Source organism: Scyliorhinus torazame, chromosome 30 (assembly GCF_047496885.1).
Source record: "Scyliorhinus torazame isolate Kashiwa2021f chromosome 30, sScyTor2.1, whole genome shotgun sequence".
Taxonomy (NCBI): domain Eukaryota; kingdom Metazoa; phylum Chordata; class Chondrichthyes; order Carcharhiniformes; family Scyliorhinidae; genus Scyliorhinus; species Scyliorhinus torazame.
This window is the reverse complement of record NC_092736.1, coordinates 26,755,633-26,779,324: the sequence shown is the minus strand read 5'-3', so window position 1 is coordinate 26,779,324 and position 23,692 is coordinate 26,755,633. Positions and strand designations below refer to the sequence as shown.

Here is a 23,692-nt window from a genome sequence, read left to right as displayed (position 1 = left end):
TCCACATCCTTCCTATAGTGAGGTGACCAGACACTTAAACTACGATAGAAATCAGACCTGAACATCTATAAAACAAAGGCAAGACCCACTGGCATTCTTGTACGTAAAAGAAATCGTCCTTTTGAGATGCTGGGGAATAGTGCAACTAGAAGTCAAATCAAATTCCCAGTATAGTACATCCTCATCATTCACAGAAATATTAACAAGTGGCTCTACCGAGAGCAAACTGTAGAATCATAGAATCCCTACCATGCAGAAGGAGGCCATTCAGCCCATCGAGCCTGCACCGACCCTCAGAAAGAGTACTCTACCTAGGCCCACTCCCCCGCCTCAATCCCGTCACCCCGCCTAACCTGCACATCCTTGGACACTAAGGGCAATTTATCATGGCCAATCCACCTAACTTGCACATCTTTGGACTGTGGGAGGAAACCAGTGCACCCGGAGGAAACCCACACACACACGGGGAGAACGTGCAAACACCACACAGGTGACCCCCAAGGCTGGAAATGGGGGGGGGGGGGCATTCCAGTGTTCTCTTACCCTTTTTCACTGGGAGACTCCAAGCTCTTGTATTGGATTCAAGTGCTACCAGTTTATTCATCCAGGCACTGTGTCTATGCAAGGAGCAGAGACAGGCCGGTACAGATGGAGGGGGAGCTGAGGGAGGCTGATTCAGATGGAGATCGATACAGATGGAGGAGGGGGTTGAGGGAGACCGGTACAGATTGGGGCGGGGGGGGGGGGGGTGTTGAGGTAGGCCGATACAGGTGGCGGGGAAGAACCCTCATTCCCACATCCAATTTTCCTTCCTAAATTTCCTGAAGAGTGCAACTCCCTCCGTGTACCCAAACAGGCGCCGGAATGTGGCGACTGGGGGATTTTCACAGTAATTTAATTGCAGTGTTAATGTAAGCCGACTTGTGACACTAATAAAGATTATTATTATCATTACCTGGCTTTGCCTCCACGGGCATTCTCCAGGTCTAGTCGTTAAATAGCCTCCCGAAACCTACTACAACCTCTGCTCACCGATACTTGGGAATCTAGTCTGATTTTTCAAAATTAGCCCAGGAGGTGAACTAACAATCCAACTGCTGCAGATTGATGAGTGTCTCTGCGGCTTCACTGGAAACAATCCCTTTCCTCCCTCAACACACTTGGCGAGTGCCTTGGAACATTTCCTGACCTGGTTCGCGTAACGTTTGGGTAACTTCTTCTTTGCCACCTCAACTTCCATGTCTCCATGTTCATCCGATTCCTCCTCACTGTCCTCGCCGCCGGCCCAGTCATCTTCAGCGAGGCGCCTTGCGTGGTTAACGTAATTCAATCGCTGCCTTTAATGGAGAAGGAAGCAAGCAGTGTTGAATTTGGTACAGGACGGTGTTCGAATACAACACCCAGATAATTAGTAACGTGCCTTTCACAACCTCAGGACATTCCAAAGCTCTTTACAACCAGTGAATTACACTTGAAGTGTCGTCACTGTTGTAATGCCAGAAATACGGCAGCCCCTTATCACACAGCAAGATCCCGCAAACAGTGGTGTGCTAATGGACGGATAATTTTAAGTGAATCAATATTGACGAGCACAACAAGGAGATCTCCAGTTATTCCTTTGAGGCCACGCCGTAGAATCTTTTATGTCCACTAAAGGACGATGGGTCCAAAATTTGGCAGAGGGAGTTTCATGTGGATAATTGCGAGGTTATCCATTTTGGCCGAAAAAAAGTCAGGCAAATGAATGAAATGAAAATCGCTTATGGGAAGGTGCTGCGCTGTCGGAGGTGCTGCCTTCTGGGTGAGAAGTTAACACAGGAACTAGGAATTAGGAGCATAAGTCAGCAATTCAGCCCTTTGAGCCTGCTCCACCATTCAATCAGATCATGGCTGATCTCTTCCTGGTCTCAAATCCACCTCCCTGCCTGGTCCCCATATCCTTTTAACCCATTTTAAAAATCAGAAATATATCTATCTCCCTCTTGAAACCACTTAATGATTCGAACTCCACCGCACTATGGGGCAGCGAGTTCCACAAATTCACCACCCTCTGCGAGAAGTAGTTCCTCCTCATCTCCGCTTTAAATCTACCGCCTCTTAACCTATATCTGTGACCTTTTGTTCTAGATTGCCGCACAGGGGAGAACATTTGGTCTATGTTTACTTTATCAATCTCTTTTAATATTTTACATTCCTCGATCAGATCCCCTCTCGTCCTTCTAAACTCCAGTGAGTATAAACACAAACTGTTTAATCTCTCGTCATACGTCAACCCCTTTCATCCCCGGAATCAATCTGGTGAACCTCCCTTGAACTGCCTCCAATGCCACCACATCCTTCCTCAAATAAGGAGACCAAAACTGAACACAATACTCCAGATGTGGACCCACCAACACCCTGTACAATTGCAACAATCCTTCTCTACATTTATACTCCAGTCCTTTTGCAATAAACGCTAACATTCCATTTGCCTTTCTCATTACATTTTGTACCTGCAGACAGACTCTCTGCGATTCATGAACAAAGACACCCGGAACCCTCTGCCCAGACACATTTTGAATCTGCTTTCTTTCAGATAGTAATTAGGGGCTGGTTCAGCTCACTGGGCTAAATCGCTAGCTTTTAAAGCAGACCAAGGCAGGCCAGCAGCACGGTTCAATTCCCGTACCAGCCTCCCCGAACAGGTGCCAGAATGTGACTAGGGGGCTTTTCACAGTAACTTCTCGCAGAGGGTGGTGAATTTGTGGAACTCGCTGCCCCACGCAAATACTGGTAGAACGTGCACACTCCACGCGGGCAGTGACCCGGGCCGGGATTGAATCCAGATCCTCGGTGCCTTGAGGCAGCAGTGCTAACCACTGTGCCTCTCCCTACTTGGTTGTAAAGTGCTTTAGGATCCACCAAGATATGAAAGGCACTACATAAGTGCAAGCCTCTCTGTTTTTTAAATAACAGAGGGCAGCACCAAATAAACGTTCTGCCACTAGAGAGGCGGCCATTAATGGGGACATGTCCTCAGGGGCCAATTGAGTTACAATCAGCAGTAATAGCTTCTCGCATTTCAGATGCGGATGGAGGCATTTCCGCGAGATCCTGCTTTTTCGCCAGGACGAGGTCCAAGACTTGATCGATTAAATAAACAATCCCATTTCGCTCGAGGTAGTTCAGTTAATGTGCCTGTGGGGATTCAATTATCTGCTGTAACGGGAGATTCAAAAGCCTAGCCCATTATGCAATTGGACAGATTAATCAACCCTCCACCAGTATCACAAACCCCTCCAATGAACTGGTCGAGAAACAGCTGAACAGTTAGAGAGCTGCCCATGAATCCACCTGTACCTAAAGCATGGGCAAAATTGGCCCATTTGAAGATCACAGCCCCCACCACCCAACCCACCATAGAGATAACATATCTAGGAGCAAGAGTAGGCCATCTGGCCTCTCGAGCCTGCTCCACCATTCAATAAGATCATGGCTGTACCTTTTGTGGACTCAGCTCCACTTACCCGCCCGCTCACCATACCAACATTCCCGTAACAGCCTCCCCGAACAGGTGCCGGAATGTGGCGACTAGGGGCGTTTCACAGTAACTTCATTTGAAGCCTGCTTGTGACAATAAGCGATTTTCATTTCATAACCTTTTATTCCTTCTCTGTTCAAAAATCGATCTATCTTTGCCTTAAAAACATTTAACGGACGAGGAGGTGGGCGAGCGGGTCCGAGGAAGTATAGAGAGGTACTTGGAGACCAACGACAACGGGGAGGTCCGAGTGGGAATGGTATGGGAGGCACTGAAGGCGGTGGTGAGGGGAGAGCTGATCTCCATCAGGGCCCACAAGGAGCGGAGGGAGCGGGGGGAGAGGGAGAGGCTGGTGGGGGAGATGGTGAGGGTAGACAGGAGGTATGCGGAAGATCCTGAGGAAGGATTGTTGAGGAAGAGGCGCAGCCTCCAGGCCGAATTCGACCTGGTGACCACCAGGAAGGCGGAGGTGCAGTGGAGGAAGGCCCAGGGGGCGGTCTACGAGTATGGGGAAAAGGCAAGCCGCATGCTGGCGCATCAGCTTCGGAAGCGGAATGCAACTAGGGAGATCGGGGGAGTTAAGGACAGGGGAGGGAGCGTGGTGCGGAGTGGGGTTGGCATCAGTGAAGTCTTCAGGGACTTCTACGAGGAATTGTACCGATCCGAGCCCCCACGGGAGGAGGGCGGGATGGGCCGTTTCCTGGACCAATTGAGGTTTCCAAAGTTGGAAGAGGGGCTGGTGGCGGGATTGAGGGCCCCGACTGGGCTGGAGGAGCTGATCTAAGGGATAGGAAGCATGCAGGCGGGGAAGGCACTGGGGCCGGACGGTTTCCCGGTCGAGTTCTATAAAAAATATATGGACCTGTTGGGCCCGCTGTTAGTTAGGACCTTTAATGAGGCAAGGGAGGGGGGAGGGGGGGCTTTACCCCCGACGATGTCCCGGGCACTGATCTCCTTGATCCTGAAGCGGGACAAGGATCCCCTGCAATGTGGGTCTTACAGACCGATTTCCTTGCTAAATGTAGATGCCAAGGTGCTGGCGAAGGTCTTAGCCACGAGGATTGAGGATTGTGTGCCGCAGATCATCCATGAAGACCAGACGGGGTTTGTGAAGGGGAGACAGTTGAACGCGAATGTGCGGAGGTTTTTGAATGTTATCATGATGCCGGCGAGGGAGGGGGGAGGCAGAGATAGTGGTGGCGATGGACGCTGAGAAAGCCTTCGATAGGGTAGAGTGGGGGTACCTGTGGGGGGTGCTGAAGAGGTTCGGGTATGGGGAGGGGTTTGTCAGGTGGGTTAGGCTGTTGTACGAGGTCCCGATGGCGAGTGTGGCCACAAATAGGAGGAGGTCCGAGAACTTTTGGTTGCACCGAGGGACGAGACAGGGGTGTCCCCTGTCCCCCCTGCTCTTCGCACTGGCGATTGAACCCCTGGCTATGGCACTGAAAGAGTCGAGGAACTGGAGGGGGTTGGTGCGGGGTGGGGAGGAACATAGGGTGTCGCTTTATGCAGACGACCTGCTACTGTATGTGGCGGACCCGGTGGGAGGAATGCCAGAGGTAATGAGGATGCTTAGGGAATTCGGGGACTTTTCGGGGTACAAGCTCAATATGGGGAAGAGCGAGCTGTTCGTAGTTCAGCTAGGGGACCAGGAGAGGGGGATTGGCGAGCTCCCACTAAAAAGGGCGGAGAGGAGTTTCAGATATTTGGGGTCCAGGTGGCCAGGAGCTGGGGGGTCCTGCATAGGCTTAACTTTACAAGGCTGGTGGAGCAAATGGAGGAGGAGTTCAAGAGGTGGGACGCGTTGCCGCTGTCCCTGGCAGGTAGGGTGCAGTCAATCAAAATGACGGTGCTCCCAAGGTTTTTGTTCCTGTTCCAGTGCCTCCCCGTGTTTATCCCGAAGGCTTTTTTCAGGCGGGTTAACAGGAATATAATGGGGTTTGTGTGGGCGCGAGGGACTCAGAGGGTGAGAAGGGTGTTCCTGGAGCGGAGTAGAGATAGGGGAGGGCTGGCGCTGCCCAAACTCTGTGGGTACTACTGGGCCGCCAATGCGGCAATGGTGCGCAAGTGGGTGATGGAGGGGGAGGGGGCTGCATGGAAGAGACTGGAGCCGGCGTCCTGTGTGGGTACGAGTCTGGGGGGGCTGGCAACGGCACCGCTGCCACTCCCTCCAAGGAGGTATACCACGGGCCCGGTGGTGGTGGCGGCCCTCAAAATTTGGGGGCAGTGGAGGCGGCATAGGGGGAGAAGTTAGGGCCTCGCCGTGGACCCCGTTACGGGGGAGCCACCGGTTCGCCCCAGGAAAAACAGGAGGAGGGTTTTCGGGGTGGCACAGGGCAGGCATACGAAAGTTGGGGGACCCGTTTGTGGACGGGAAGTTCGCGAGCTTGGGTGTGCTGGAGGAGAGGTACGGGCTCCCCCCGGGGAACACCTTCAGGTACTTACAGGTAAGGGCGTTTGCCAGACGGCAGGTGATGGAATTCCCACAGCTACTGCCACACACAGTACAGGACAGGGTGCTCTCGGGGGGGGGGGGGGGGGGGGGAAGAGATCTCGGAAACTTACCAGGTGATGCAGGAGGAGGAGGAGGCCTCGGTGGTGGAGGTGAAAGGTAAGTGGGAGGAGGAGTTGGGAGAGGAGATCGAAGAGGGGACGTGGGCAGAGGCCCTAGGGAGGGTGAACTCTTCCTCTTCATGCGCGAGGCTCAACCTCATACAGTTTAAGGTGCTGCACAGGGCACACATGACCGGGACAAGGATGAGCAGTTTTTTTGGGGGTGAAGACAGGTGTGTTAGGTGCTCAGGAAGCCCAGCAAATCACATCCATATGTTCTGGGCATGCCCAGCGCTGGAGGAATTTTGGAAGGGCGTAGCGAGGACGGTGTCGAGGGTGGTAGGATCCAGGGTCAAACCGGGCTGGGGGCTCGCAATATTTGGGGTGGCAGAGGAGCCGGGAGTGCAGGAGGGGAAAGAGGCCGGAATTCTGGCCTTTGCGTCCCTGGTAGCCCGGCGAAGGATTCTCCTTCAGTGGAAAGATACGAGGCCCCCAAGCGTGGACTCCTGGATCAGCGATATGGCAGGGTTTATTAAATTGGAGGGGGTGAAATTCGCCTTGAGAGGGTCGGTGCAAGGGTTCTTTAGGCGGTGGCAACCGTTCTTAGACTTTCTGGCAGAACGTTAGACATTGGTCAATGGCAGCAGCAGCTCGGGGGGAGGGGGGTTAACTTTATTTTTGTTTATGTTATTTACACTGGAGGGTCTGAGGGGGTGTATACACCTGTTGTCTTAAGTTGGGGTGTGAATGTTAATTTATTATTTAGGTACGGGGGGGGGTTTGGGGGGTTGCTTTTTTAGGTTGTGTTTTGTACTTAACCCTGTTGGGTTCTTTTTTCTTTCTCATTTTGTTATTGATATTTTATGAAAACCTTTAATAAAAATTATTTTTTTAAAAAAAACATTTAACGAGGGTAGCCTCAACTGCTTCACTGGGCAGGGAATTCCATAGATTTACAACCCTTTGGGTGAAGAAGTTCCTCTTCAACTCAGTCCTAAATCTGCTCCCCCTTATTTTGAGGCTATGCCCCCTTGTTCTAGTTTCACCCGCTAGTGGAAACAACCTCCCTGCTTCTATCCTATCCATTCCCTTCATAATTTTATATGTTTCTATACGATCCCCCCCCTCATTCTTCTAAATTCCAATGAGTCTCGTCCCAGTCTACTTAGTCTCTCCTCATAAGCCAATCCTCTCAACTCCGGAATCAACCTAGTGAATCTCCTCTGCACCCCCTCCAGTGCCAGTACACCCTTTCTCGAGTAAGGAGACTATAACTGAACACAATACTCCATGTGTGGCCTCACCAGCACCCTATACAGCTGCAACATAACCGCCCTGCTCTTAAACTCCATCCCTTTAGCAATGAAGGACAACATTCCATTTGCCTTCTTAATTACTTGCTGCACCTGCAAACCAACTTTTTGTGATTCATGCACAAGGACACCCAGGTCCCTCTGCACAGCAGTATGCTGCAATATTTTACCATTTAAATAACAGTCCATTTTGCAGTTATTCCTCCAAAAATGGATGTCTTCACATTTACCAACATCGTACTCAATCTGCAAGACTATTGTCTACTCACTTAAACTATCTATATCCCTCTACAGACTGTGTGTCCTCTGCACACTTGGATTTACCACTCATCTTAATGCCATCTGCGAACTTTGACACATGACACTTGGTCCCCAACTTCAATCATCTATGGAAATTGTGAACAGATGTGGACCCAACACTGATCCCTGAGGCACATCACTAGCCACTGATCGCCAACCAGAAAAACACTCGTTTATCCCCATTCTTTGCTTTCTGTCAGTTAACCAATCCTCTATCCATGCTAATACGTTACCCGTAACGCTATGCACCTTTATCTTATGCAACAGCCTTTTGTGCGGCACAAATAGCTGGGGCCAGTTCTGCATTGTGGCTACCTTTACCAATTTAATCGATTCGAATTTATCTCTGAGCCAGTGGTTAACAACATTCTGCCCATCAGCACAGGAGGCTAGCTCCCTCTTCTTCTCACCCCTCCCATTTAGTTTATTTATGTTCATCAACTGTTGAGTTGCAGCCAGCCAATATAAGCAGCAAGGACTGTCGGGTCAGGTGAAACACAGTTAGATGCAGAGCAGAACTTCCTTGCTGCCACCCTGGGGTGTCTCGCCCAGTGTTGAATCACAGATGCCGTAGGTCTCAGCGTGCCAGTTAGGAACTGTACTGGGATGTCCCGGAATTATTTCACATTGTCCACTACCTGGAAGGGCCCAATGTGATAAAGAACAATGCAGCACAGGAACAGGCCCTTCGGCCCTCCAAGCCTGCGCCGATCACGTGTCCTATCTAGACCAACCACCTGTATCCTTCTGCACCCAGTCTATCCCCTTCTATACCCCGTCTGTTCATGTGTCTATCCAGATAAGTCTTAAAAGTCGCTAACATATCTGCCTCAACCACCTCACTTGGTAGTGCATTCCAGGCCACCACCACCCTCTGTGTAAAAAAACTTTCCCCACACATCTCCACTGAACCTTTCCCCCCTCACCTTGAACTTGTGCCCCCTTGTAATTGTCATTTCCGCCCTGGGAAAAAGCTTCCAACTGTTCACCCTATCCATACCCCTAATAATTTTATAAACTTCTATCAGGTCACCCCCTCAGCCTCCGTCTTTCTCGGGAGAACAATCGCAGTTTATTGAATCTCTTCTCACAGTTAATACCCTCCATACCAGGCAACATCCTTTTCTGTACTGTCTGCAAAGCCTCCACGTCCGTCTGGCAGTGCGGTGACCAGAACTGGACACAGTATTCCAAATGTGGCCTAAACACCACTCTATATAATTGTAACATAATTTTCGAGCTTTTATACTCGATACTTCGTTCTATGAAGGCAAGCATGCCATAATGCTTTCTTTACCACCATTTCCACCTGTGATGCCACTTTTAAGGATCTGTGGACCTGCACACCCAGATCTCTCTGTGCCTCTATGCTCCTGATGGTTCTGCCATTTATTTTGTAGCTCCCAACCTTCATGATTTTGCACACCTCTCTCAGATCTCCTCCAAGGAAAATAATCCCAGCTTCTCTCCACGTAACTCCCGAGTGTCCCTGGAACTATGCCAGTAGATCTCTTCTGCTCCTTCTCCAAAACCTTTATGTCCTTCCTGAAGTGAGGCACCCAGAACTGGGCAGCACTGCAGCTGAGGCTGAACAATGGTGGTCCCCACCCCTGCCCACCTCGATTGGCATTATGGGAACTCTGTCGCCCAGGTCCCCCTGTACCTAGAGGCAACAGGTCACCAATAAATCAGCTAATCTGTTGCTTGGTGATCTTACAAGCCAAAGGAAACAGACAGAAAGCAATCCGATTATTACAGCTCCCTTAATATCTGCCAAAACCCTAGGTAAATGAGAACGTGGATAATTGACTCATTACCGTTATTATGGGATGGTGCACTAACTGCATCAACTGAGGGGGGGGGGCTTCCTCTTCACGCAATCAACCGTTGAGAGATCACAGCTAGGAGCCATCTTCTCAGTCTTCACCATCAATATCCATCCAGGAGACAGTGGGTGGTAAAGAGGAGCAGGAATTTTGGTTCACTTTTTCGCTCCCCGTTCCAGGATATCGATTCCAATTGCGGTGCCCCCGACTGCTGCTTTGCCTGAAGTTATCAAGTAGAGCGGACACCAAGGGAGCATCCTGCAGCCCTGACGATCTGCAGCTCAGCCAGTCACACTCTCAACGCCAAGTCAGAACTTCACGCCAGGGAACGGAGCACTAAATCAGTGCAGAGACTCCATAGCAAGAACTGAGGGACGGCTGTGCTGACAAGAGGTGCAAACGTTCCGACACGATATTAGACAGAGGTGCCTTCCAGGGGGATATAAAAAGAAATTCCTGACCAATATTTATCCTTCAACCGATAACTAAATCTTGCTGTGCATAAACTGTCTGTTGCATTTCCTGAATAATAAAAGCGACAACTGCGGGCAGCACGGTAGCACAGTGGTTAGCACTGTTGATTCACAGCTCCAGGTTCCCAGGTTTGATTCCCGGCTTAGGTCACTGTCTGTGTGGAGTCTGCACGTTCTCCCCATGTCTGCGTGGGTTTCCTCCGGCTGCTCCAGTTTCCTCCCACAAGTCCCGAAAGACATTCTGAATTCTCCCTCTGTGTACCCGAACAGGCGCCGGAATGTGGTGACTCGGGGCTTTTCACAGTAACTTCATTGCAGTGTTAATGTAAGCCGACTTGTGAAAATAAAGATTATTATTACACTTCAAAAGTGCTTCACTGGCTTTAAAGATCTGGTTCTAAATGCAAGCCTTCTTTTCTCAAATCCCAATGCAATGAATCAATAAGGAACAGCACTCCCACCTGAACAATTCTCATCTGCACACTCCTTTTCTGGATATTGATGCCACCCAAAGCAGCAACGGAGTTTATTATGCTATAACCACACAATGAACCCGTACAAACAGAAGATCTCATTACTCGGAAGCTTTCATGGTTACACAATGAGTAGAACCACACTTTGACACAACGAAAACTGATTCATCAAAGCACAGTAGTACAGTGGTTCGCACTGCTGCTTCACAGCGCCAGGGTTTGATTCCCGACTTGGGTCACTGTCTGCGAACAGGGGCCGGAATGTGGCGACTAGGGGCTTTTCACAGTAACTTCATTGCAGTGTTAATGTAAGCCTACTTGAGACAATAATAACGATTATTATTACAACTTATATCCATACTGTGCCTTTAACTTAATAAAGAGCCTTGAGGCACCTTGAGGTCTACAAAAGCAAAGTCTGACACCTCGACATGAGCGAGCACAAGTGTGGTGGGGGAAGTGGAACTAGCTGCGAGGGGGTTTTGGATGATCTCCAGTTTACGGAGGTTAGAAGATGGAGTCTCGAGGTAACAAAGGCACAAATGAGGGTTTCAACAGAAGATGAGCAGAGGCAGGGGTGGAGTTGAGGGACATTTACTGTCACATTAGCTGCTGCAGTTTTGTGGCAATATGCTGTTAAAATGTTCAACCCGGTGTTGTTGTCTCCCTCACTAATCCCACATCTTTTCTATTTGCCTGGGTTGACATTAAACAGCAGTAACACCGTTGTCACGGGGACGGAGAGCTGGATAGCAGCAGCGCGAGGGAACCCCAAAACCCTCCCAGAATTTGCAATGGGGCTGGTTTAGCACAGTGGGCTAAACAGCTGGCTTGTAATGCAGAACAAGGCCAGCAGCGTGGGTTCAATTCCCGTATCGGCCTCCCCGAACAGGTGCGGGATGTGGCGACTAGGGGCTTTTCACAGTAACTTCATCGAAGCCTGCTCGTGACGATATGCAATTATTATTATTATTGATGTCATTGCTTACCTTCAACCCAGTTGAGGAATTGAACTAAAGAAAAGGGGATTAGACTGGGATGACCAGTTAGGATAGTGTAGAGGTATACCCTAATATAGGAAAGCAGAAGATTAGGATAGTGCATTTATAGACATTAATTCGGGTTGCAGGGAATGGACAAAGGGACTGGGCAAAGCATAGGCGAGAGGGGGATGGGTAACTATTAGGACCGGTTCTCTGCACAAAGGATGCTGCAAAGGATGCTGGGAGAAAGAGGCCCAGGGATGAGGAATGTATAGTGGGCCTATCAGGATCAGTGGTCGTGAAGGTCAGGCTATATGGCCAGGTCAAGGAATGTGAGAGAAAGACCTATGAGAATCTTGTATTTGTTACCATTACCTTATTTGGTCAGGTGTGTGTGGAACTTGATACCACATGAATGTATATGAGAACACATGTTTTGACTCCCTTTGTTCACTCACTCTGGGGAAGTTGGAGACTGTGGTCTCTGAATTTGTCAGGGTGAGTGAGGCTTGCAAGTGGGTTGAAATAAAATAAAGGAATACCTATACATCCGAACTCAGCCTTTGACTGAGACCAGACTGTGGACAGAAAGAACTCAATTTCATCACAGTGACTTACGATTTTTGGATTTCTAGAAGTTTCCGCCTGCGCTCCGCCTGCTCCTGTGTGTTGGATTTGATTTTGTACTGGGCGAGACGCGGGTGGGGAGCGGCAATGCTGTTCAGGTCCTGAGAGACTGCAAAGCTGGAGGACAACACCCGACTTAATTCATCCATAGCGGCCCCTGCAAGAGGAAATCCCATGACACCATTTCGAAGAAGAGCAGGAGAGTTCGCCCCAGTGTCCTGGGAAATGTTTATCCCTCAATCAAAGTCACTCAAAGAGATCATCTCAAATCTAACAGATAATCTGGTCATTATCATGTTGTTCTCTGTGGGAGCTTGCTGTGCTTAAATCAGTTGCTAGGTTTCCTACGACAGTGACCACACTTCAAAGGGACACGATGGGCGGTAAAGCACTTTGGAACCTGGAAGTCGTGTCATGTGAATACCACTGTGTTCTAAAGGAATGGGGTGCGAAAGGGATTAAGACACTAAAAGATTTGTTTCTTAGGGGTCGGTTTGCAGGATTGAAGGAGCTGGAAGCGAAGTATGGATTGGAGCAGGGGGAAATGTTTAGATACATGCAGGTTCGAGATTTTGCCAGAAAGGAGGTACAGAGGTTCCCGGTGGAGCCAGCCTCCACATTGCTGGAAGAGATGCTGACGACAGGGGGACTGGAGAAGTGGGTAGTGTCGGCGGTTTACGGAGCTATTTTGTAAGAGGAGAAGGCACCACTGGAAGGGATCAAAGCAAAGTGGGAGGAAAAGTTGGGAGAGGATATGGAGGGGGGGTTCTGGCGTGAGGTGCTCCGGAGACTGAACGCCTCCACCTCATGAAATGAAAAGAAAATCGCTTATTGTCACAAGGAGGCTTCAAATGAAGTTACTGTGAAAAGCCCCTATCCGCCACATTCCGGCGCCTGTTCGGGGAGGCTGGTACGGGAATTGAACCATGCTGCTGGCCTGCCTTGGTCTGCTTTAAAAGCCAGCTCTTTAGCCCTGTGCTAAACCAGCCCCTGATGCACGAGATTGGGGCTGATACAGCTGAAGATGGTATATAGAGCACACCTTACGAGGGAGAGGATGAGCCAATTCTTTGAAGGAGCAGAAGATGTGTGTGAACGTTGCGGGGGAGGCCCCGCTAATCACGTTCATATGTTTTGGTCCTGTCCAAAGCTAGAGGATTACCGGAAGGAGGTGTTTAGGATAATTTCTAAAGTGGTGCACATGAAACTGGACTCGGGCCCCCAAGAGGCCATATTCGGGGTGTCGGACCAGCCGGGGTTGGAAACGGGTGCGGAGGCAGATATTGTAGCCTTCGCCTCGTTAATCCAAAGGCGGATCCTGATAGGTTGGAGAGCAACCTCTCCATCCCGTGCCCTGGCGTGGCGGGGGGACCTGTTGAAATTCTTGGCTCTTGACAAGGTTAAGTTTGAACTGAGGGGAATGATGGAGGGGTTCTACAATTCATGGGCATTATTCATTCTGCACTTTCAAGAACTGGATAACATCGAACATTAGTTGGGGGGGCGGTGTGTGTTAATGGTGACTATGGGTGATTCCTGATTCCTTTTTGTCATTTGTTTACGTGAACATGCGGGCTAATGTTTGGGGTTTGGTGGGAGGATGGGATCGTTATTGATATGGGGATTGACATATTTGTTACTGATTATTGTTTATTTTTGGTGGGTGTAAATTTGGGAGAAAATGTGAAAAAGAATTTTAAATTTTTTTTTTATTTTTTAAAGTGTGCTCTAAAAGAATTAAGAGGCTGCCTTTTGGGTGAACAGACAATGCTTCTCCTGAGCTGGATCTCTGGCTTTCCTGCAGCATCTGTAGACAAGTCGAGAGGGCAGGCACCAAACCTCCAGCAGTGACAGCCTGAAAGTGGCCACAGGGAGCTTCACAAACTAGAGCGAATGAAGATTTTAACCATGTGGGAAAGACGATGCTTCCAATCGCATCTTTTAAGGGATCGGTGGACAAAGATTTATAGCAGAGGAAGGTAGAGGGCCCAAACGAGAGAGCAGGATCATCAGGATAGTTTAATTGCTGTGCAACATAAGCTGCAGGTTTCATCACTGACCAATGCTCAGTATACCTTGTATTTATATAGCACCCTTAACATGATCTAATATCCCAAGGTGTCTCACAGGAGCATTAGAGGCCTGAACATTAAACCATACAAGGTGATACTAGGGCAGATGGTCAAAAACTTGCTCAAAGGGGTAGTTTTTTAGGAGAGTCTAAAAGGAGGAAAGAGAGGCAGCGAGGTGTTGGGGGGGGAATTCATGAGTTTAGAGCCCAGGCAACTGGAGGCACAGCCAACAATAACAGAACAAATAAAATAGATGGGACCAGCCGCTAAATTGGAGGAGTATTTCCATCTTGCCAATAACTAGCTGGGGCAAAGTTATGCTTATCCAGTACTGGGGTTCAGATACGTCAGTGGCAGTGAAAGATTTGAGGGAGACGGTGGGTATTCTCACTGTACATCTGAAAATAGTACTTTCAGTCACCAAAGGACATGGGTCAAGGTCCAGTTTAGCTCAGTGGGCTAGACAGCTGGTTTGTATTGCAGAACAAGGCCAGCAGCGGGTTCAATTCCCGTACCAGCTTACCCGAACAGGCGCCGGAATGTGGCGACTACGGGCTTTTCACAGTAACTTCATACTTGTGACAATAAAAGATTTTTTTTTTGTAGATGAGAAATAGGAGGGGCCAAAGATAGATCATTTTAAAAAAAATAGAGTACCCAATTAATGTTTTCCATTTAAGGGGCCAATTCACCTACCCTGCACATCTGTGTGTTGTGGGGGCGAAACCCACGCAAACACGAGGAGAATGGGCAAACTTCAGTGAACCAGAGCCGGGATCGAACCTGGGACCTCGGCGCCAAGAGGCTGCAGGGCTAACCACTGCGCCACCGTGCTGCCCCCAATGATAGAGCCTTGTAGAACGCCAGATGTGATGGTGTCGGAGCTGAAAGGGAGCACGTTGCAAGTGTACTCTGGCTACGATTAGATAGGCGAGAGCATTCCCAGCTGGACAACAGTGGAGAGGCATTGGAGAAGGATGGTGCAATCAACTGCGTCAAAGGCTGCAGACTGGTCAGGAAGGACAAGGAGGGAAAGTTTACTGTTTGTCACAGTCACATCGCTGGTCATTCGTGACACCGATAAAGAGCAATTTCAGCAGTGTGCCTGGGTTGGAGATATGGGAGTTCCGGGAATGGTGGGAACAGATCGGAGAGGCAACAGCACCTTCATAGACTTTGGAGAGGAATGGGAGTTGGAGATAGGACAGTAGTCTGCAAGAACAATGAGGTGAAGGGTTGTTTCTTTATGAGTAGAGGGATAATGATTGCAAAACTGAGAGAGAACCATTAACAATATCAGCTAACGTGGGGACCTGGAGTGGGAGTCGGGTGGTCCGCAGTTTAGTGGGAACACTATCAAGGGAATAGGAGACGGATCTCACAGACAAGATGAGTTTGGAGGGAGCATAAGGGGAGAAACTAAAGAAAGGTGAGAGTTCAGGGCTTGGGCACAGGGGAGGAGTGGAGAATGTTTGGGCGAATGGAAGGTGGCAGCTAATCAAATGAACTCAATCTTGATGATAAAGAGCTTTTTGCACTTATTGTTGGAGATGAGGCTGGTGACGGGGGGTTGGGGGAAGAGGAGGGATTTAAGGAGATGGTCTATTGTACAGAAAAATAAGTTGGGGGTTAGCTTCGCATCCTAAGATTTCATAGAATTTACAGTGCAGAAGGCCATTCAGCCCATCAGGAAAGAGCACCTTACTTAAGCCCACACCTGCACCCTATCCCCATAACAAGTAACCATACCTAACCTTTTTTGGACACTAAGGGCAATTTAGCATGGCCAATGCACCTAACCTGCACATCTTTGGACTGTGGGAGGAAATATGAGCACCCGGAGGAAATATTTGCAGACACGGGGAGAATGTGCAGACTCCGCACGGACAAAGACCCAAGTCGGGATTCGAAACTGGGACCCTGGAGCTGTGAAGCAACAGTGCTAACCACTGTACTACCGTGCCGCCCTGATGTTCATGGAACAGTGAGCAGTTTTAGCAGGTGAGAGCAGCACCCGTTCGTGCCGCCGTACGTGCTGGAGCCAGAGCCGGCGGCAGGTGGTTTAAACCGGCTGTCGGCCATATCCTCCCAGGTCTGCATCACGTGGAGGTCAGCGAGCAGAGATTGTTTTTTAAATTTAGAGCATCCCGATTCATTTTTTCTCTCCCCAAAAATGGGGTAATTTTAGCGCAGCCAATCCACCTACCCTGCGCATCTTTGGATTGTGGGGGCGAGACCCACGCAGACACGGGGAGAGCGTGCGAACTCCACACGGACAGTGACCCGTGGGCCGGGAGTGAATCCGGGTCCTCGGCGCCGCCAGCGCCGACCACTGCGCCACCGCGCCGGTCAGAGAGCGGAGATGAGGGATGGACGCGGGGTGACTCAACTTGTGAAACAGAGTAAGAGGCACTTTGCGGGCTGCTGGGGCGGGGATTCTGGTGATCCTAACTCTTTGGTGGCCACAGTAAGCAGGCTCACTAGAAAAATACAATGCAGCAAAGGCCAGAGGACACTTCCAGGCTCAGCCTCATTCATTGCTGTAGAAATGAGGGACAAAAGGCATCCCTTTGTGGTGGGGTGGGGTGGGGGGAGGAAAATAAGAGACAATCTCATAAAATACAGCACATTCTGTCACCTTGGCTGTACATCTTGGCTGGAGGGGGGGTCCAGGGTGGGTTTCATCACTGAGCAATGCTGGCTTTAGGTTAAGTATAAGGATTGCCTCAAAAAAAGGCATTGAAACAGAAGGAGCCATTTTCCCTGCCAGTTGCTTCAAATGCGAAATGGTTTTCCGGCTCATTGAGCGAGCTGCTGCTGAAATGGGCTGATCCAGTACAAGCACATTAGCTCCCCCGCGGTAATTCTTAGTCTGGAATTAGTGGTTAATATTTCTCTGGGCCTGACTTTTGCTGCCACTCACCAGACTCGCTGCTCCCAACGGATGCTGCGGGTGGCCGACCAGCCGCTCACTCCCTGCACCCGCCTCTCCCACACACGCTCTCGCTCGCAGAGCAGAGGGTGGCCAATCAGCTGCTTTCCCGGGATTCCACAGCTCCCCCACTTTGTGATGTGATTTGCATTTAAGGACCTTTTTTTAAAAAAACACACATAATCAGGGGGGCGGGGGGTCACGGTGGCACAGTTGGTAGCACTTCTGCCTCACAGTGTCAGGGTTCCCGGCTTGGGTCACTGTTTGTGCAGAGTCTGCTCATTCTTCCCGTGTTTGAACATAGGGGAGCACAGAACAGGCCCTTCGACCCTCGATGTTGTGCCGTGCATTGTCCAAGAGCAAGCTATCCCACTCCCTGCCATTCTGGTGTGCTCCATGTGCCTATCCAATAACCGCTTGAAAGTTCCTAAAGTGTCCGACTCCACTATCACAGCAGGCAGTCCAGTCCACACTCTAACCACTCTGAGTAAAGAACCTACCTCAGACATCCCTCCTATATTTCCCACCCTGAACCTTATAGTTATGCCCCCTTGTAACAGCTACATCCACCCGAGGAAATAGTCTCTGAACGTCCACTCTACCTATCCCCCTCATCACCTTATAAACCTCTATTAAGTCGCCTCTCATCCTCCTTCGCTCCAATGAGAAACCTTTCCTCATAAGACCTACCTCCAATCCAGGCAACATCCTGGTAAATCTCCTTTGCACCCTGTCCAATGCTTCCACATCATTCCTATAATGAGGTGACCAGAACTGCACACACGACTCCAAATGTGGTCTCACTAGGGTCCTGTACAGTTGCAGCATAACCCCACGGCTCTTAAACTCAAGCCCCTGTTAATAAACGCCAACACACTATTGGCCTTCTTGTCAGACTTGGCATTTATTTCCCATTCCGAGATGCAGCAAGGAAGATTGATTCACTTGAGGAGCTTGCTGAGGTCATGTTGCAGACGGTTACCGTGCCAACCATCGATGTAGGCCAGGAGTCACATTTAAGCCACGGTGTGAGGAAGGCAAGTTTCCTCTCCTAAAAAGCATTAGAGGGCCACTTGGCGTTTTTAACGACAGCTGCCTGTTCATGTTTTACTGAGTCTGACTTTTTATTTCCAGAATTTTTTTTTACAACTGAATTCAAACACTTTTCTTGCCATGAAGAGGACTGAGTTCAATTTCTCTGGATTATTAGTTCAGAACATGACCATCATTCTTTACATTGATAGGATGATGGCACTCTGCAATGAGGGAAGGAGACGGGTAGATTCAGAGGCCCATACGAAATAGGAGCAGGAGTGGACCATTCAACCCTTCCAGCCCGTCCTGCCATTCCATAGGTTCATGATCTGATTGTGGCTGCAACTCCACTTTCCAGCCTGACCCGGTAACCTTTGTCGCCCAAAGGTCCATCTAAACACAGCCTTGTATATAGTCAATGACCCACCTCCACAGATTCACTGCCCTCTGAGAGGAAATTCCTCCTCATCACCAACAGAGGATTTGAGTATAGGAGTAGGGGTATTTTGATGTAGTTACACAGGGCCTTCGTGAGGGCATACCTTGAGTATTGTGTGCAGTTTTGGTCTCCTAGTTTGAGGAAGGACATTCTTGCTATTGAGGGTGTCAGGCGAAGGTTCCCCAGCCTAATTCCTGGGATGGCAGGACTGACAGATGAAGAAAGACTGGGTCGACTGAGCTTGTACACATGGGGGTTTAGAAGAATGAGAAGGGATCTCATAGAAACATATAAAATGATTGAACTGGACAGGCTAGATGCGGGAAGAATGTTCCTGATGTTGGGGACGTTCAGGATTAGGGGTCACAGCCTAAGAATAAGGGGTAAGCCATTTGGTACTGAGATGAGGAAGAACTTCTCTCAGAGAGGTGTGAATTTGTGGAATTCTCTCCCACAGAAAGCTATTGGGGCCGGTTTGTTGGATATATTCAAGAGGGAGCTGGACGTGGCCCTTGTGGCTAAAGGGATCAAGGGGTATGGAGAGAAAGTGAGTGTGGGATACTGAATTTGCATGATCAGCCATGATCTTATTGACTGGTGGTGCAGGCTCGAAGGGCCGAATGGCCTACTCCTACACCGAGAATATAGGAGATCCCTTATTTTGAATCTTTGCCACCCTAGTTCTAAATTCCCTAATTCCCTCTAGGGTAAACATCTTCTCAGCATTTACCATGTCAACCCATCAAAATGTTATTATGTTTTAATAAGATCACCTCCCATTCTTCTAACCTCCAACAAGCTTAGGCCCAACCTTTCCTCATAAGACAACCTCTTCATCCTAGGATGGAACCTAATGCACCTCCTCTGAACTTCCCCCAAAGCAAGTATACCCATCCTTAGGTCAGGAGATCAGAATTGTACGTAGTCCTCTATTTGCGGTGTCACCAATGCCCTGCACAGCGGGAGCAGGACTTCCTTACTTTTATACTTCATATACCTTGCAATAAAGGCCAAGATTTCATTGACCTTCCTATTGTACCTGCTCGCTAACGTTTTGAGACTCGTGTACGAGTACACCCAGATCCCTCTGAACTGCAGCATCCTTCAGTCTCTCTCCATTTATGTGATGTGCTTTCTATTTAGGGGATCGGGGGTATAGGGGGGGGAAGGCAGGAGAATGGGGATGAGAAACATATCAGCCATCATCGGGACAGTCAGCAGCACCTAGAGGAGTACGCAAGAGGACACAGTCAGCAGCACCTTGTGCTTAATGTCAAAGGAGAATCACAAGTTCATTGGTTGGTGAGAAACTGTTGTTAGGGAAGGTCCAGTAGCTGAGAATTAGAAAAATGTACATTTCAGAAATGAAAACAAAGAGGGAATAACTGGATTTTGATTTTAGCTTGGACTGTAAGCTATTGAGGTCAGGGTACTGAATTTGATGATCAGCCATGATAATGAATGGCGGAGTAGGCTCAAAGGGTTAAATAGCCTCCTCCTGCTTCTATTTTCTATGCATGTTTTTATGAACATAGAACATTACAGCGCAGTACAGGCCCTTCGGCCCTCAATGTTGCGCCGACCTGTGAAACCACTCTAAAGCCCATCTACACTATTCCCTTATCATCCATACGTCTATCCAATGACCATTTGAATGCCCTTCGTGTTGGCGAGTCCACTACTGTTGCAGGCAGGGCATTCCACGCCCTTACTACTCTCTGAGTAAAGAACCTACCTCTGACATCTGTCCTATATCTATCTCCCCTCAATTTAAAGCTATGTCCCCTCGTGCTAGACATCACCATCCGAGGAAAAAGGCTCTCACTGTCCACTCTATCCAATCCTCTGATCATCTTGTATGACCCAATTAAGTCATCTCTTAACCTTCTTCTCTCTAACAAAAACAGCCTCAAGTCCCTCAGCCTTCTCTCATAAGATCTTCCCTCCATATCAGGCAACATTCTGGTAAATCTCCTCTGTACCCTTTCCAATGCTTCCACGTTCTTCCTATAATGCGGCGAGCAGAATTGCACGCAATACTCCAAACGCAGCCGCACCAGAGTTTTGTACAGCTTCAACATGACCGAATGGCTCCGAAACTCAATCCCTCTACCAATAAAAGCTTAACACACCGTACGCCTTCTTAACAACCCTCTCAACCTGGGTGGCAACTTTCAGGGATCTATGTACATGGACACCGAGATCTCTCTGCTCATCCACGCTGCCAAGAATGTTACCATGAGCCCAGTACTCTGTCTTCCTGCTATTCCTTCCAAAATTAATCACCTCACACTTTTCTGCATTAAACTCCATTTGCCACCTCTCAGCCCAGCGCTGCAGCTTATCTATGTCCCTATGTTACTTGTAACATCCTTCTGCACTGTCCACAACTCCACCGACTTTAGTGTCACCTGCAAATTTACTCACCCATCCTTCTACGCCCCCCTCCAGGTCATTTATAAAAATGACAAACAGCAGTGGCCCCAAAACAGATCCTTGTGGTACACCACTAGTAACTGGACTCCAGCCTGAACATTTCCCATCAATCACCACCCTTTATCTTCTTCCAGCTAGCCAATTTCTGATCCAAACTGCTAAATCACCCTGAATCCCATGCCTCCGTATTTTCTGCAGTAGCCTACCGTGGGGAACCGTATCAAACGCTTTACTGAAATCCATATACACCACATCAACTGCTTTACCCTCATCCACCTGTTTGGTCACCTTCTCAAAGAACTCAATAAGGTTTGTGAGGCACGACCTACCCTTCACAAAACCGTGTTGACTATCTCTAATCAAATTATTCCTTTCCATATGATTACACACCCTATCTCTTACAAACCTTTCCAAGACTTTGCCCACAACAGAAGTAAGGTTCACTGGTCTATAGTGACCGGAGTGGTCTCTACTCCCTTTCTTGAACAAGGGGACAACATTTGCTATCCTCCAGTCTTCTGGCACTATTCCTGTAGACAAAGATGACTTAAAGATCAAAGCCAAAGGCTCAGCAATCTCCTCCCTAGCTTCCCAGAGAATCCTAGGATAAATCCCATCTGGCCCAGGGGACTTATCTATTTTCACACTTTCCAGAATTGTTAACATCTCCTCCTTATGAACCTCAAGCCCTTCTCGTCTAGTAGCCCGAATCTCAGTATTCTCCTCGACAGCATTGTCCTTTTCCTGTGTGAATACTGACGAAAAATATTCATTTAGCACCCCTCCTATCTCCTCGGACTCCCCGCACAACTTCCTTGACTGGCCCTACTCTTGTACAACTACTGTCCTTGACTGGCCCTACTCTTACCCTCGTCATTAGTTTATTCCTGACATATCTATAGAAAGCTTTAGGGTTATCCTTGATCCTACCTACCAAAGACTTCTCATGTCCCCTCCTGGCTCTTCTTAGCTCTCTTTAGGTCCTTCCTAGCTAGCTTGTAACTCTCGAGTGCCCTAACTGAACCTTCACATCTCATCTTTACATAAGCCTCCTTCTTCCTCTTGACAAGTGTTTCGACTGCTTTAGTAAACCACGGTTCCCTCGCTCGACCACTTCATCCCTGCCTGACAGGTACATACTTATCAAGGACACGCAGGAGCTGTTCCTTGAACAAGCTCCACATTTCCATTGTGCCCATCCCCTGCAGTTTTCCTCTCCATCCGAAGTCTTGCCTCATCGCATCATAATTGCCTTTCCCCCAGATATAACTCTTGCCCTACGGTATATACGTATCCCTTTCCATCACTAAAGTAAACGTAATCGAATTACGGTCACTATCACCCAAGTGCTCACCTACCTCCAAATCTAACACCTGTCCTGCTTCATTACCCAGTACCAAATCCAATATGGCCTCGCCTCTCGTTGGCCTATCTACATACTGTGTCAGGAAAACCTCCTGCACACATTGGACAAAAACGGACCCATCTAAAGTACTCGAACTATAGCGTTTCCAGTCAATATTTGGAAAGTTAAAGTCCCCCATAACAACTTCCCTGTTGCTTTCGCTCCTATCCAGAATCATCTTTGCAATCCTTTCCTCTACATCTCTGGAACTTTTCAGAGGCCTATAGAAAACCCCTAACATGGTGACCTCACCTTTCCTGTTTCTAACCTCAGCCCATACTACCTTAGTAGATGAGTCCTCATCAAACGTCCTTTCTGCCACCGTAATATTGTCCTTGACTAACAATGCCACCCCTCCCCCTCTTTTACCACCTTCCCTGAGCTTACTGAAATATCTAAACCCCGGCACCTGCAACAACCATTCCTGTCCCTGCTCTATCCATGTCCCCGAAATGGCCACAACATCGAAGTCCCAGGTACCAACCCATGCCGCAAGTTCACCCACCTTATTCCGGATGCTCCTGGCATTGAAGAAGACACACTTTAAACCACTTTCCTGCCTGCCGGTACACTCCTGCATCTTTGAAACCTGACTCATGAGCTCACTACTCTCAACCTCCTGTATACTGGAGCTACGATTCAGGTTCCCAATCCCCTGCTGAACTAGTTTAAACCCTCCCGAAGAGCATTAGCAAATTCCCCCCCAGGATATTGGTACCCCTCTGGTCCAGGTGTCGACCATCCCGTTTGTAGAGGTCCCAGAATGAGCCCCAATTATCCAGAAATCTGAAACCCTCTCTCCTGCACCATCCCTGTAGCCACGTGTTCAACTCCTCTCTCTCCCTATTCCTCGTCTCACAAGCACGTGGCACGGGTAACAACCCAGATAATAGATCTAAGTTTCCACCCTAGGTCCCCGAATTCCTGCTTTGCATCCCTATCCCTTTTCCTACCTATGTCATTGGTACCTATGTGGACCACGACTTGGGGCTGCTCCCCCTCCCCCTTAAGGAATATTTTTTTTTAAAATATATATTTTATTTAAATTTTTTTCCCCTGAACAACATTTTTTCCCGCTTACAAAACAAACGAAACGATAACAATAACAAAACAGAAATTTTTAACTTTTTAACAATAATAATACACGTAACAAAACCTCATTCTCTATTGACCAATACTCAACTAAACCTCCTCCCCCCCCCTCCCCCTGGGTTGCTGCTGCTGGTCATCTGTCTTCCCTCTAACGTTCCCCTAGGTAGTCGAGAAATGGCTGCCACCGCCTGGTGAACCCTTGAGCCGATCCTC

General features: G+C 48.8%; 1 protein-coding gene across 3 annotated transcripts in view; it reads right to left on the bottom strand.

Annotated features, from left to right (window-relative positions):
* snupn (snurportin 1) overlaps positions 1-17,148 on the bottom strand; it is a 38,729-nt gene extending 21,581 nt beyond the window's left edge. The window contains exons 1-3 of one of the 3 annotated variants that reach the window (XM_072493037.1): positions 17,064-17,148; positions 12,060-12,225; positions 1,190-1,337 (exon numbers count right to left, since the gene is read on the bottom strand). In XM_072493037.1, coding sequence (XP_072349138.1) covers positions 1,190-1,337; positions 12,060-12,217 — 306 coding nt within the window. In that variant the 5' untranslated portion in view covers positions 12,218-12,225; positions 17,064-17,148. Of the gene's footprint in view, positions 1-1,189; positions 1,338-12,059; positions 12,226-16,778; positions 16,991-17,063 lie in introns of those variants that run through there. The other 2 variants (XM_072493038.1, XM_072493036.1) reach the window with 2 other exon arrangements.
* Positions 17,149-23,692: the final 6,544 nt, after the last annotated feature.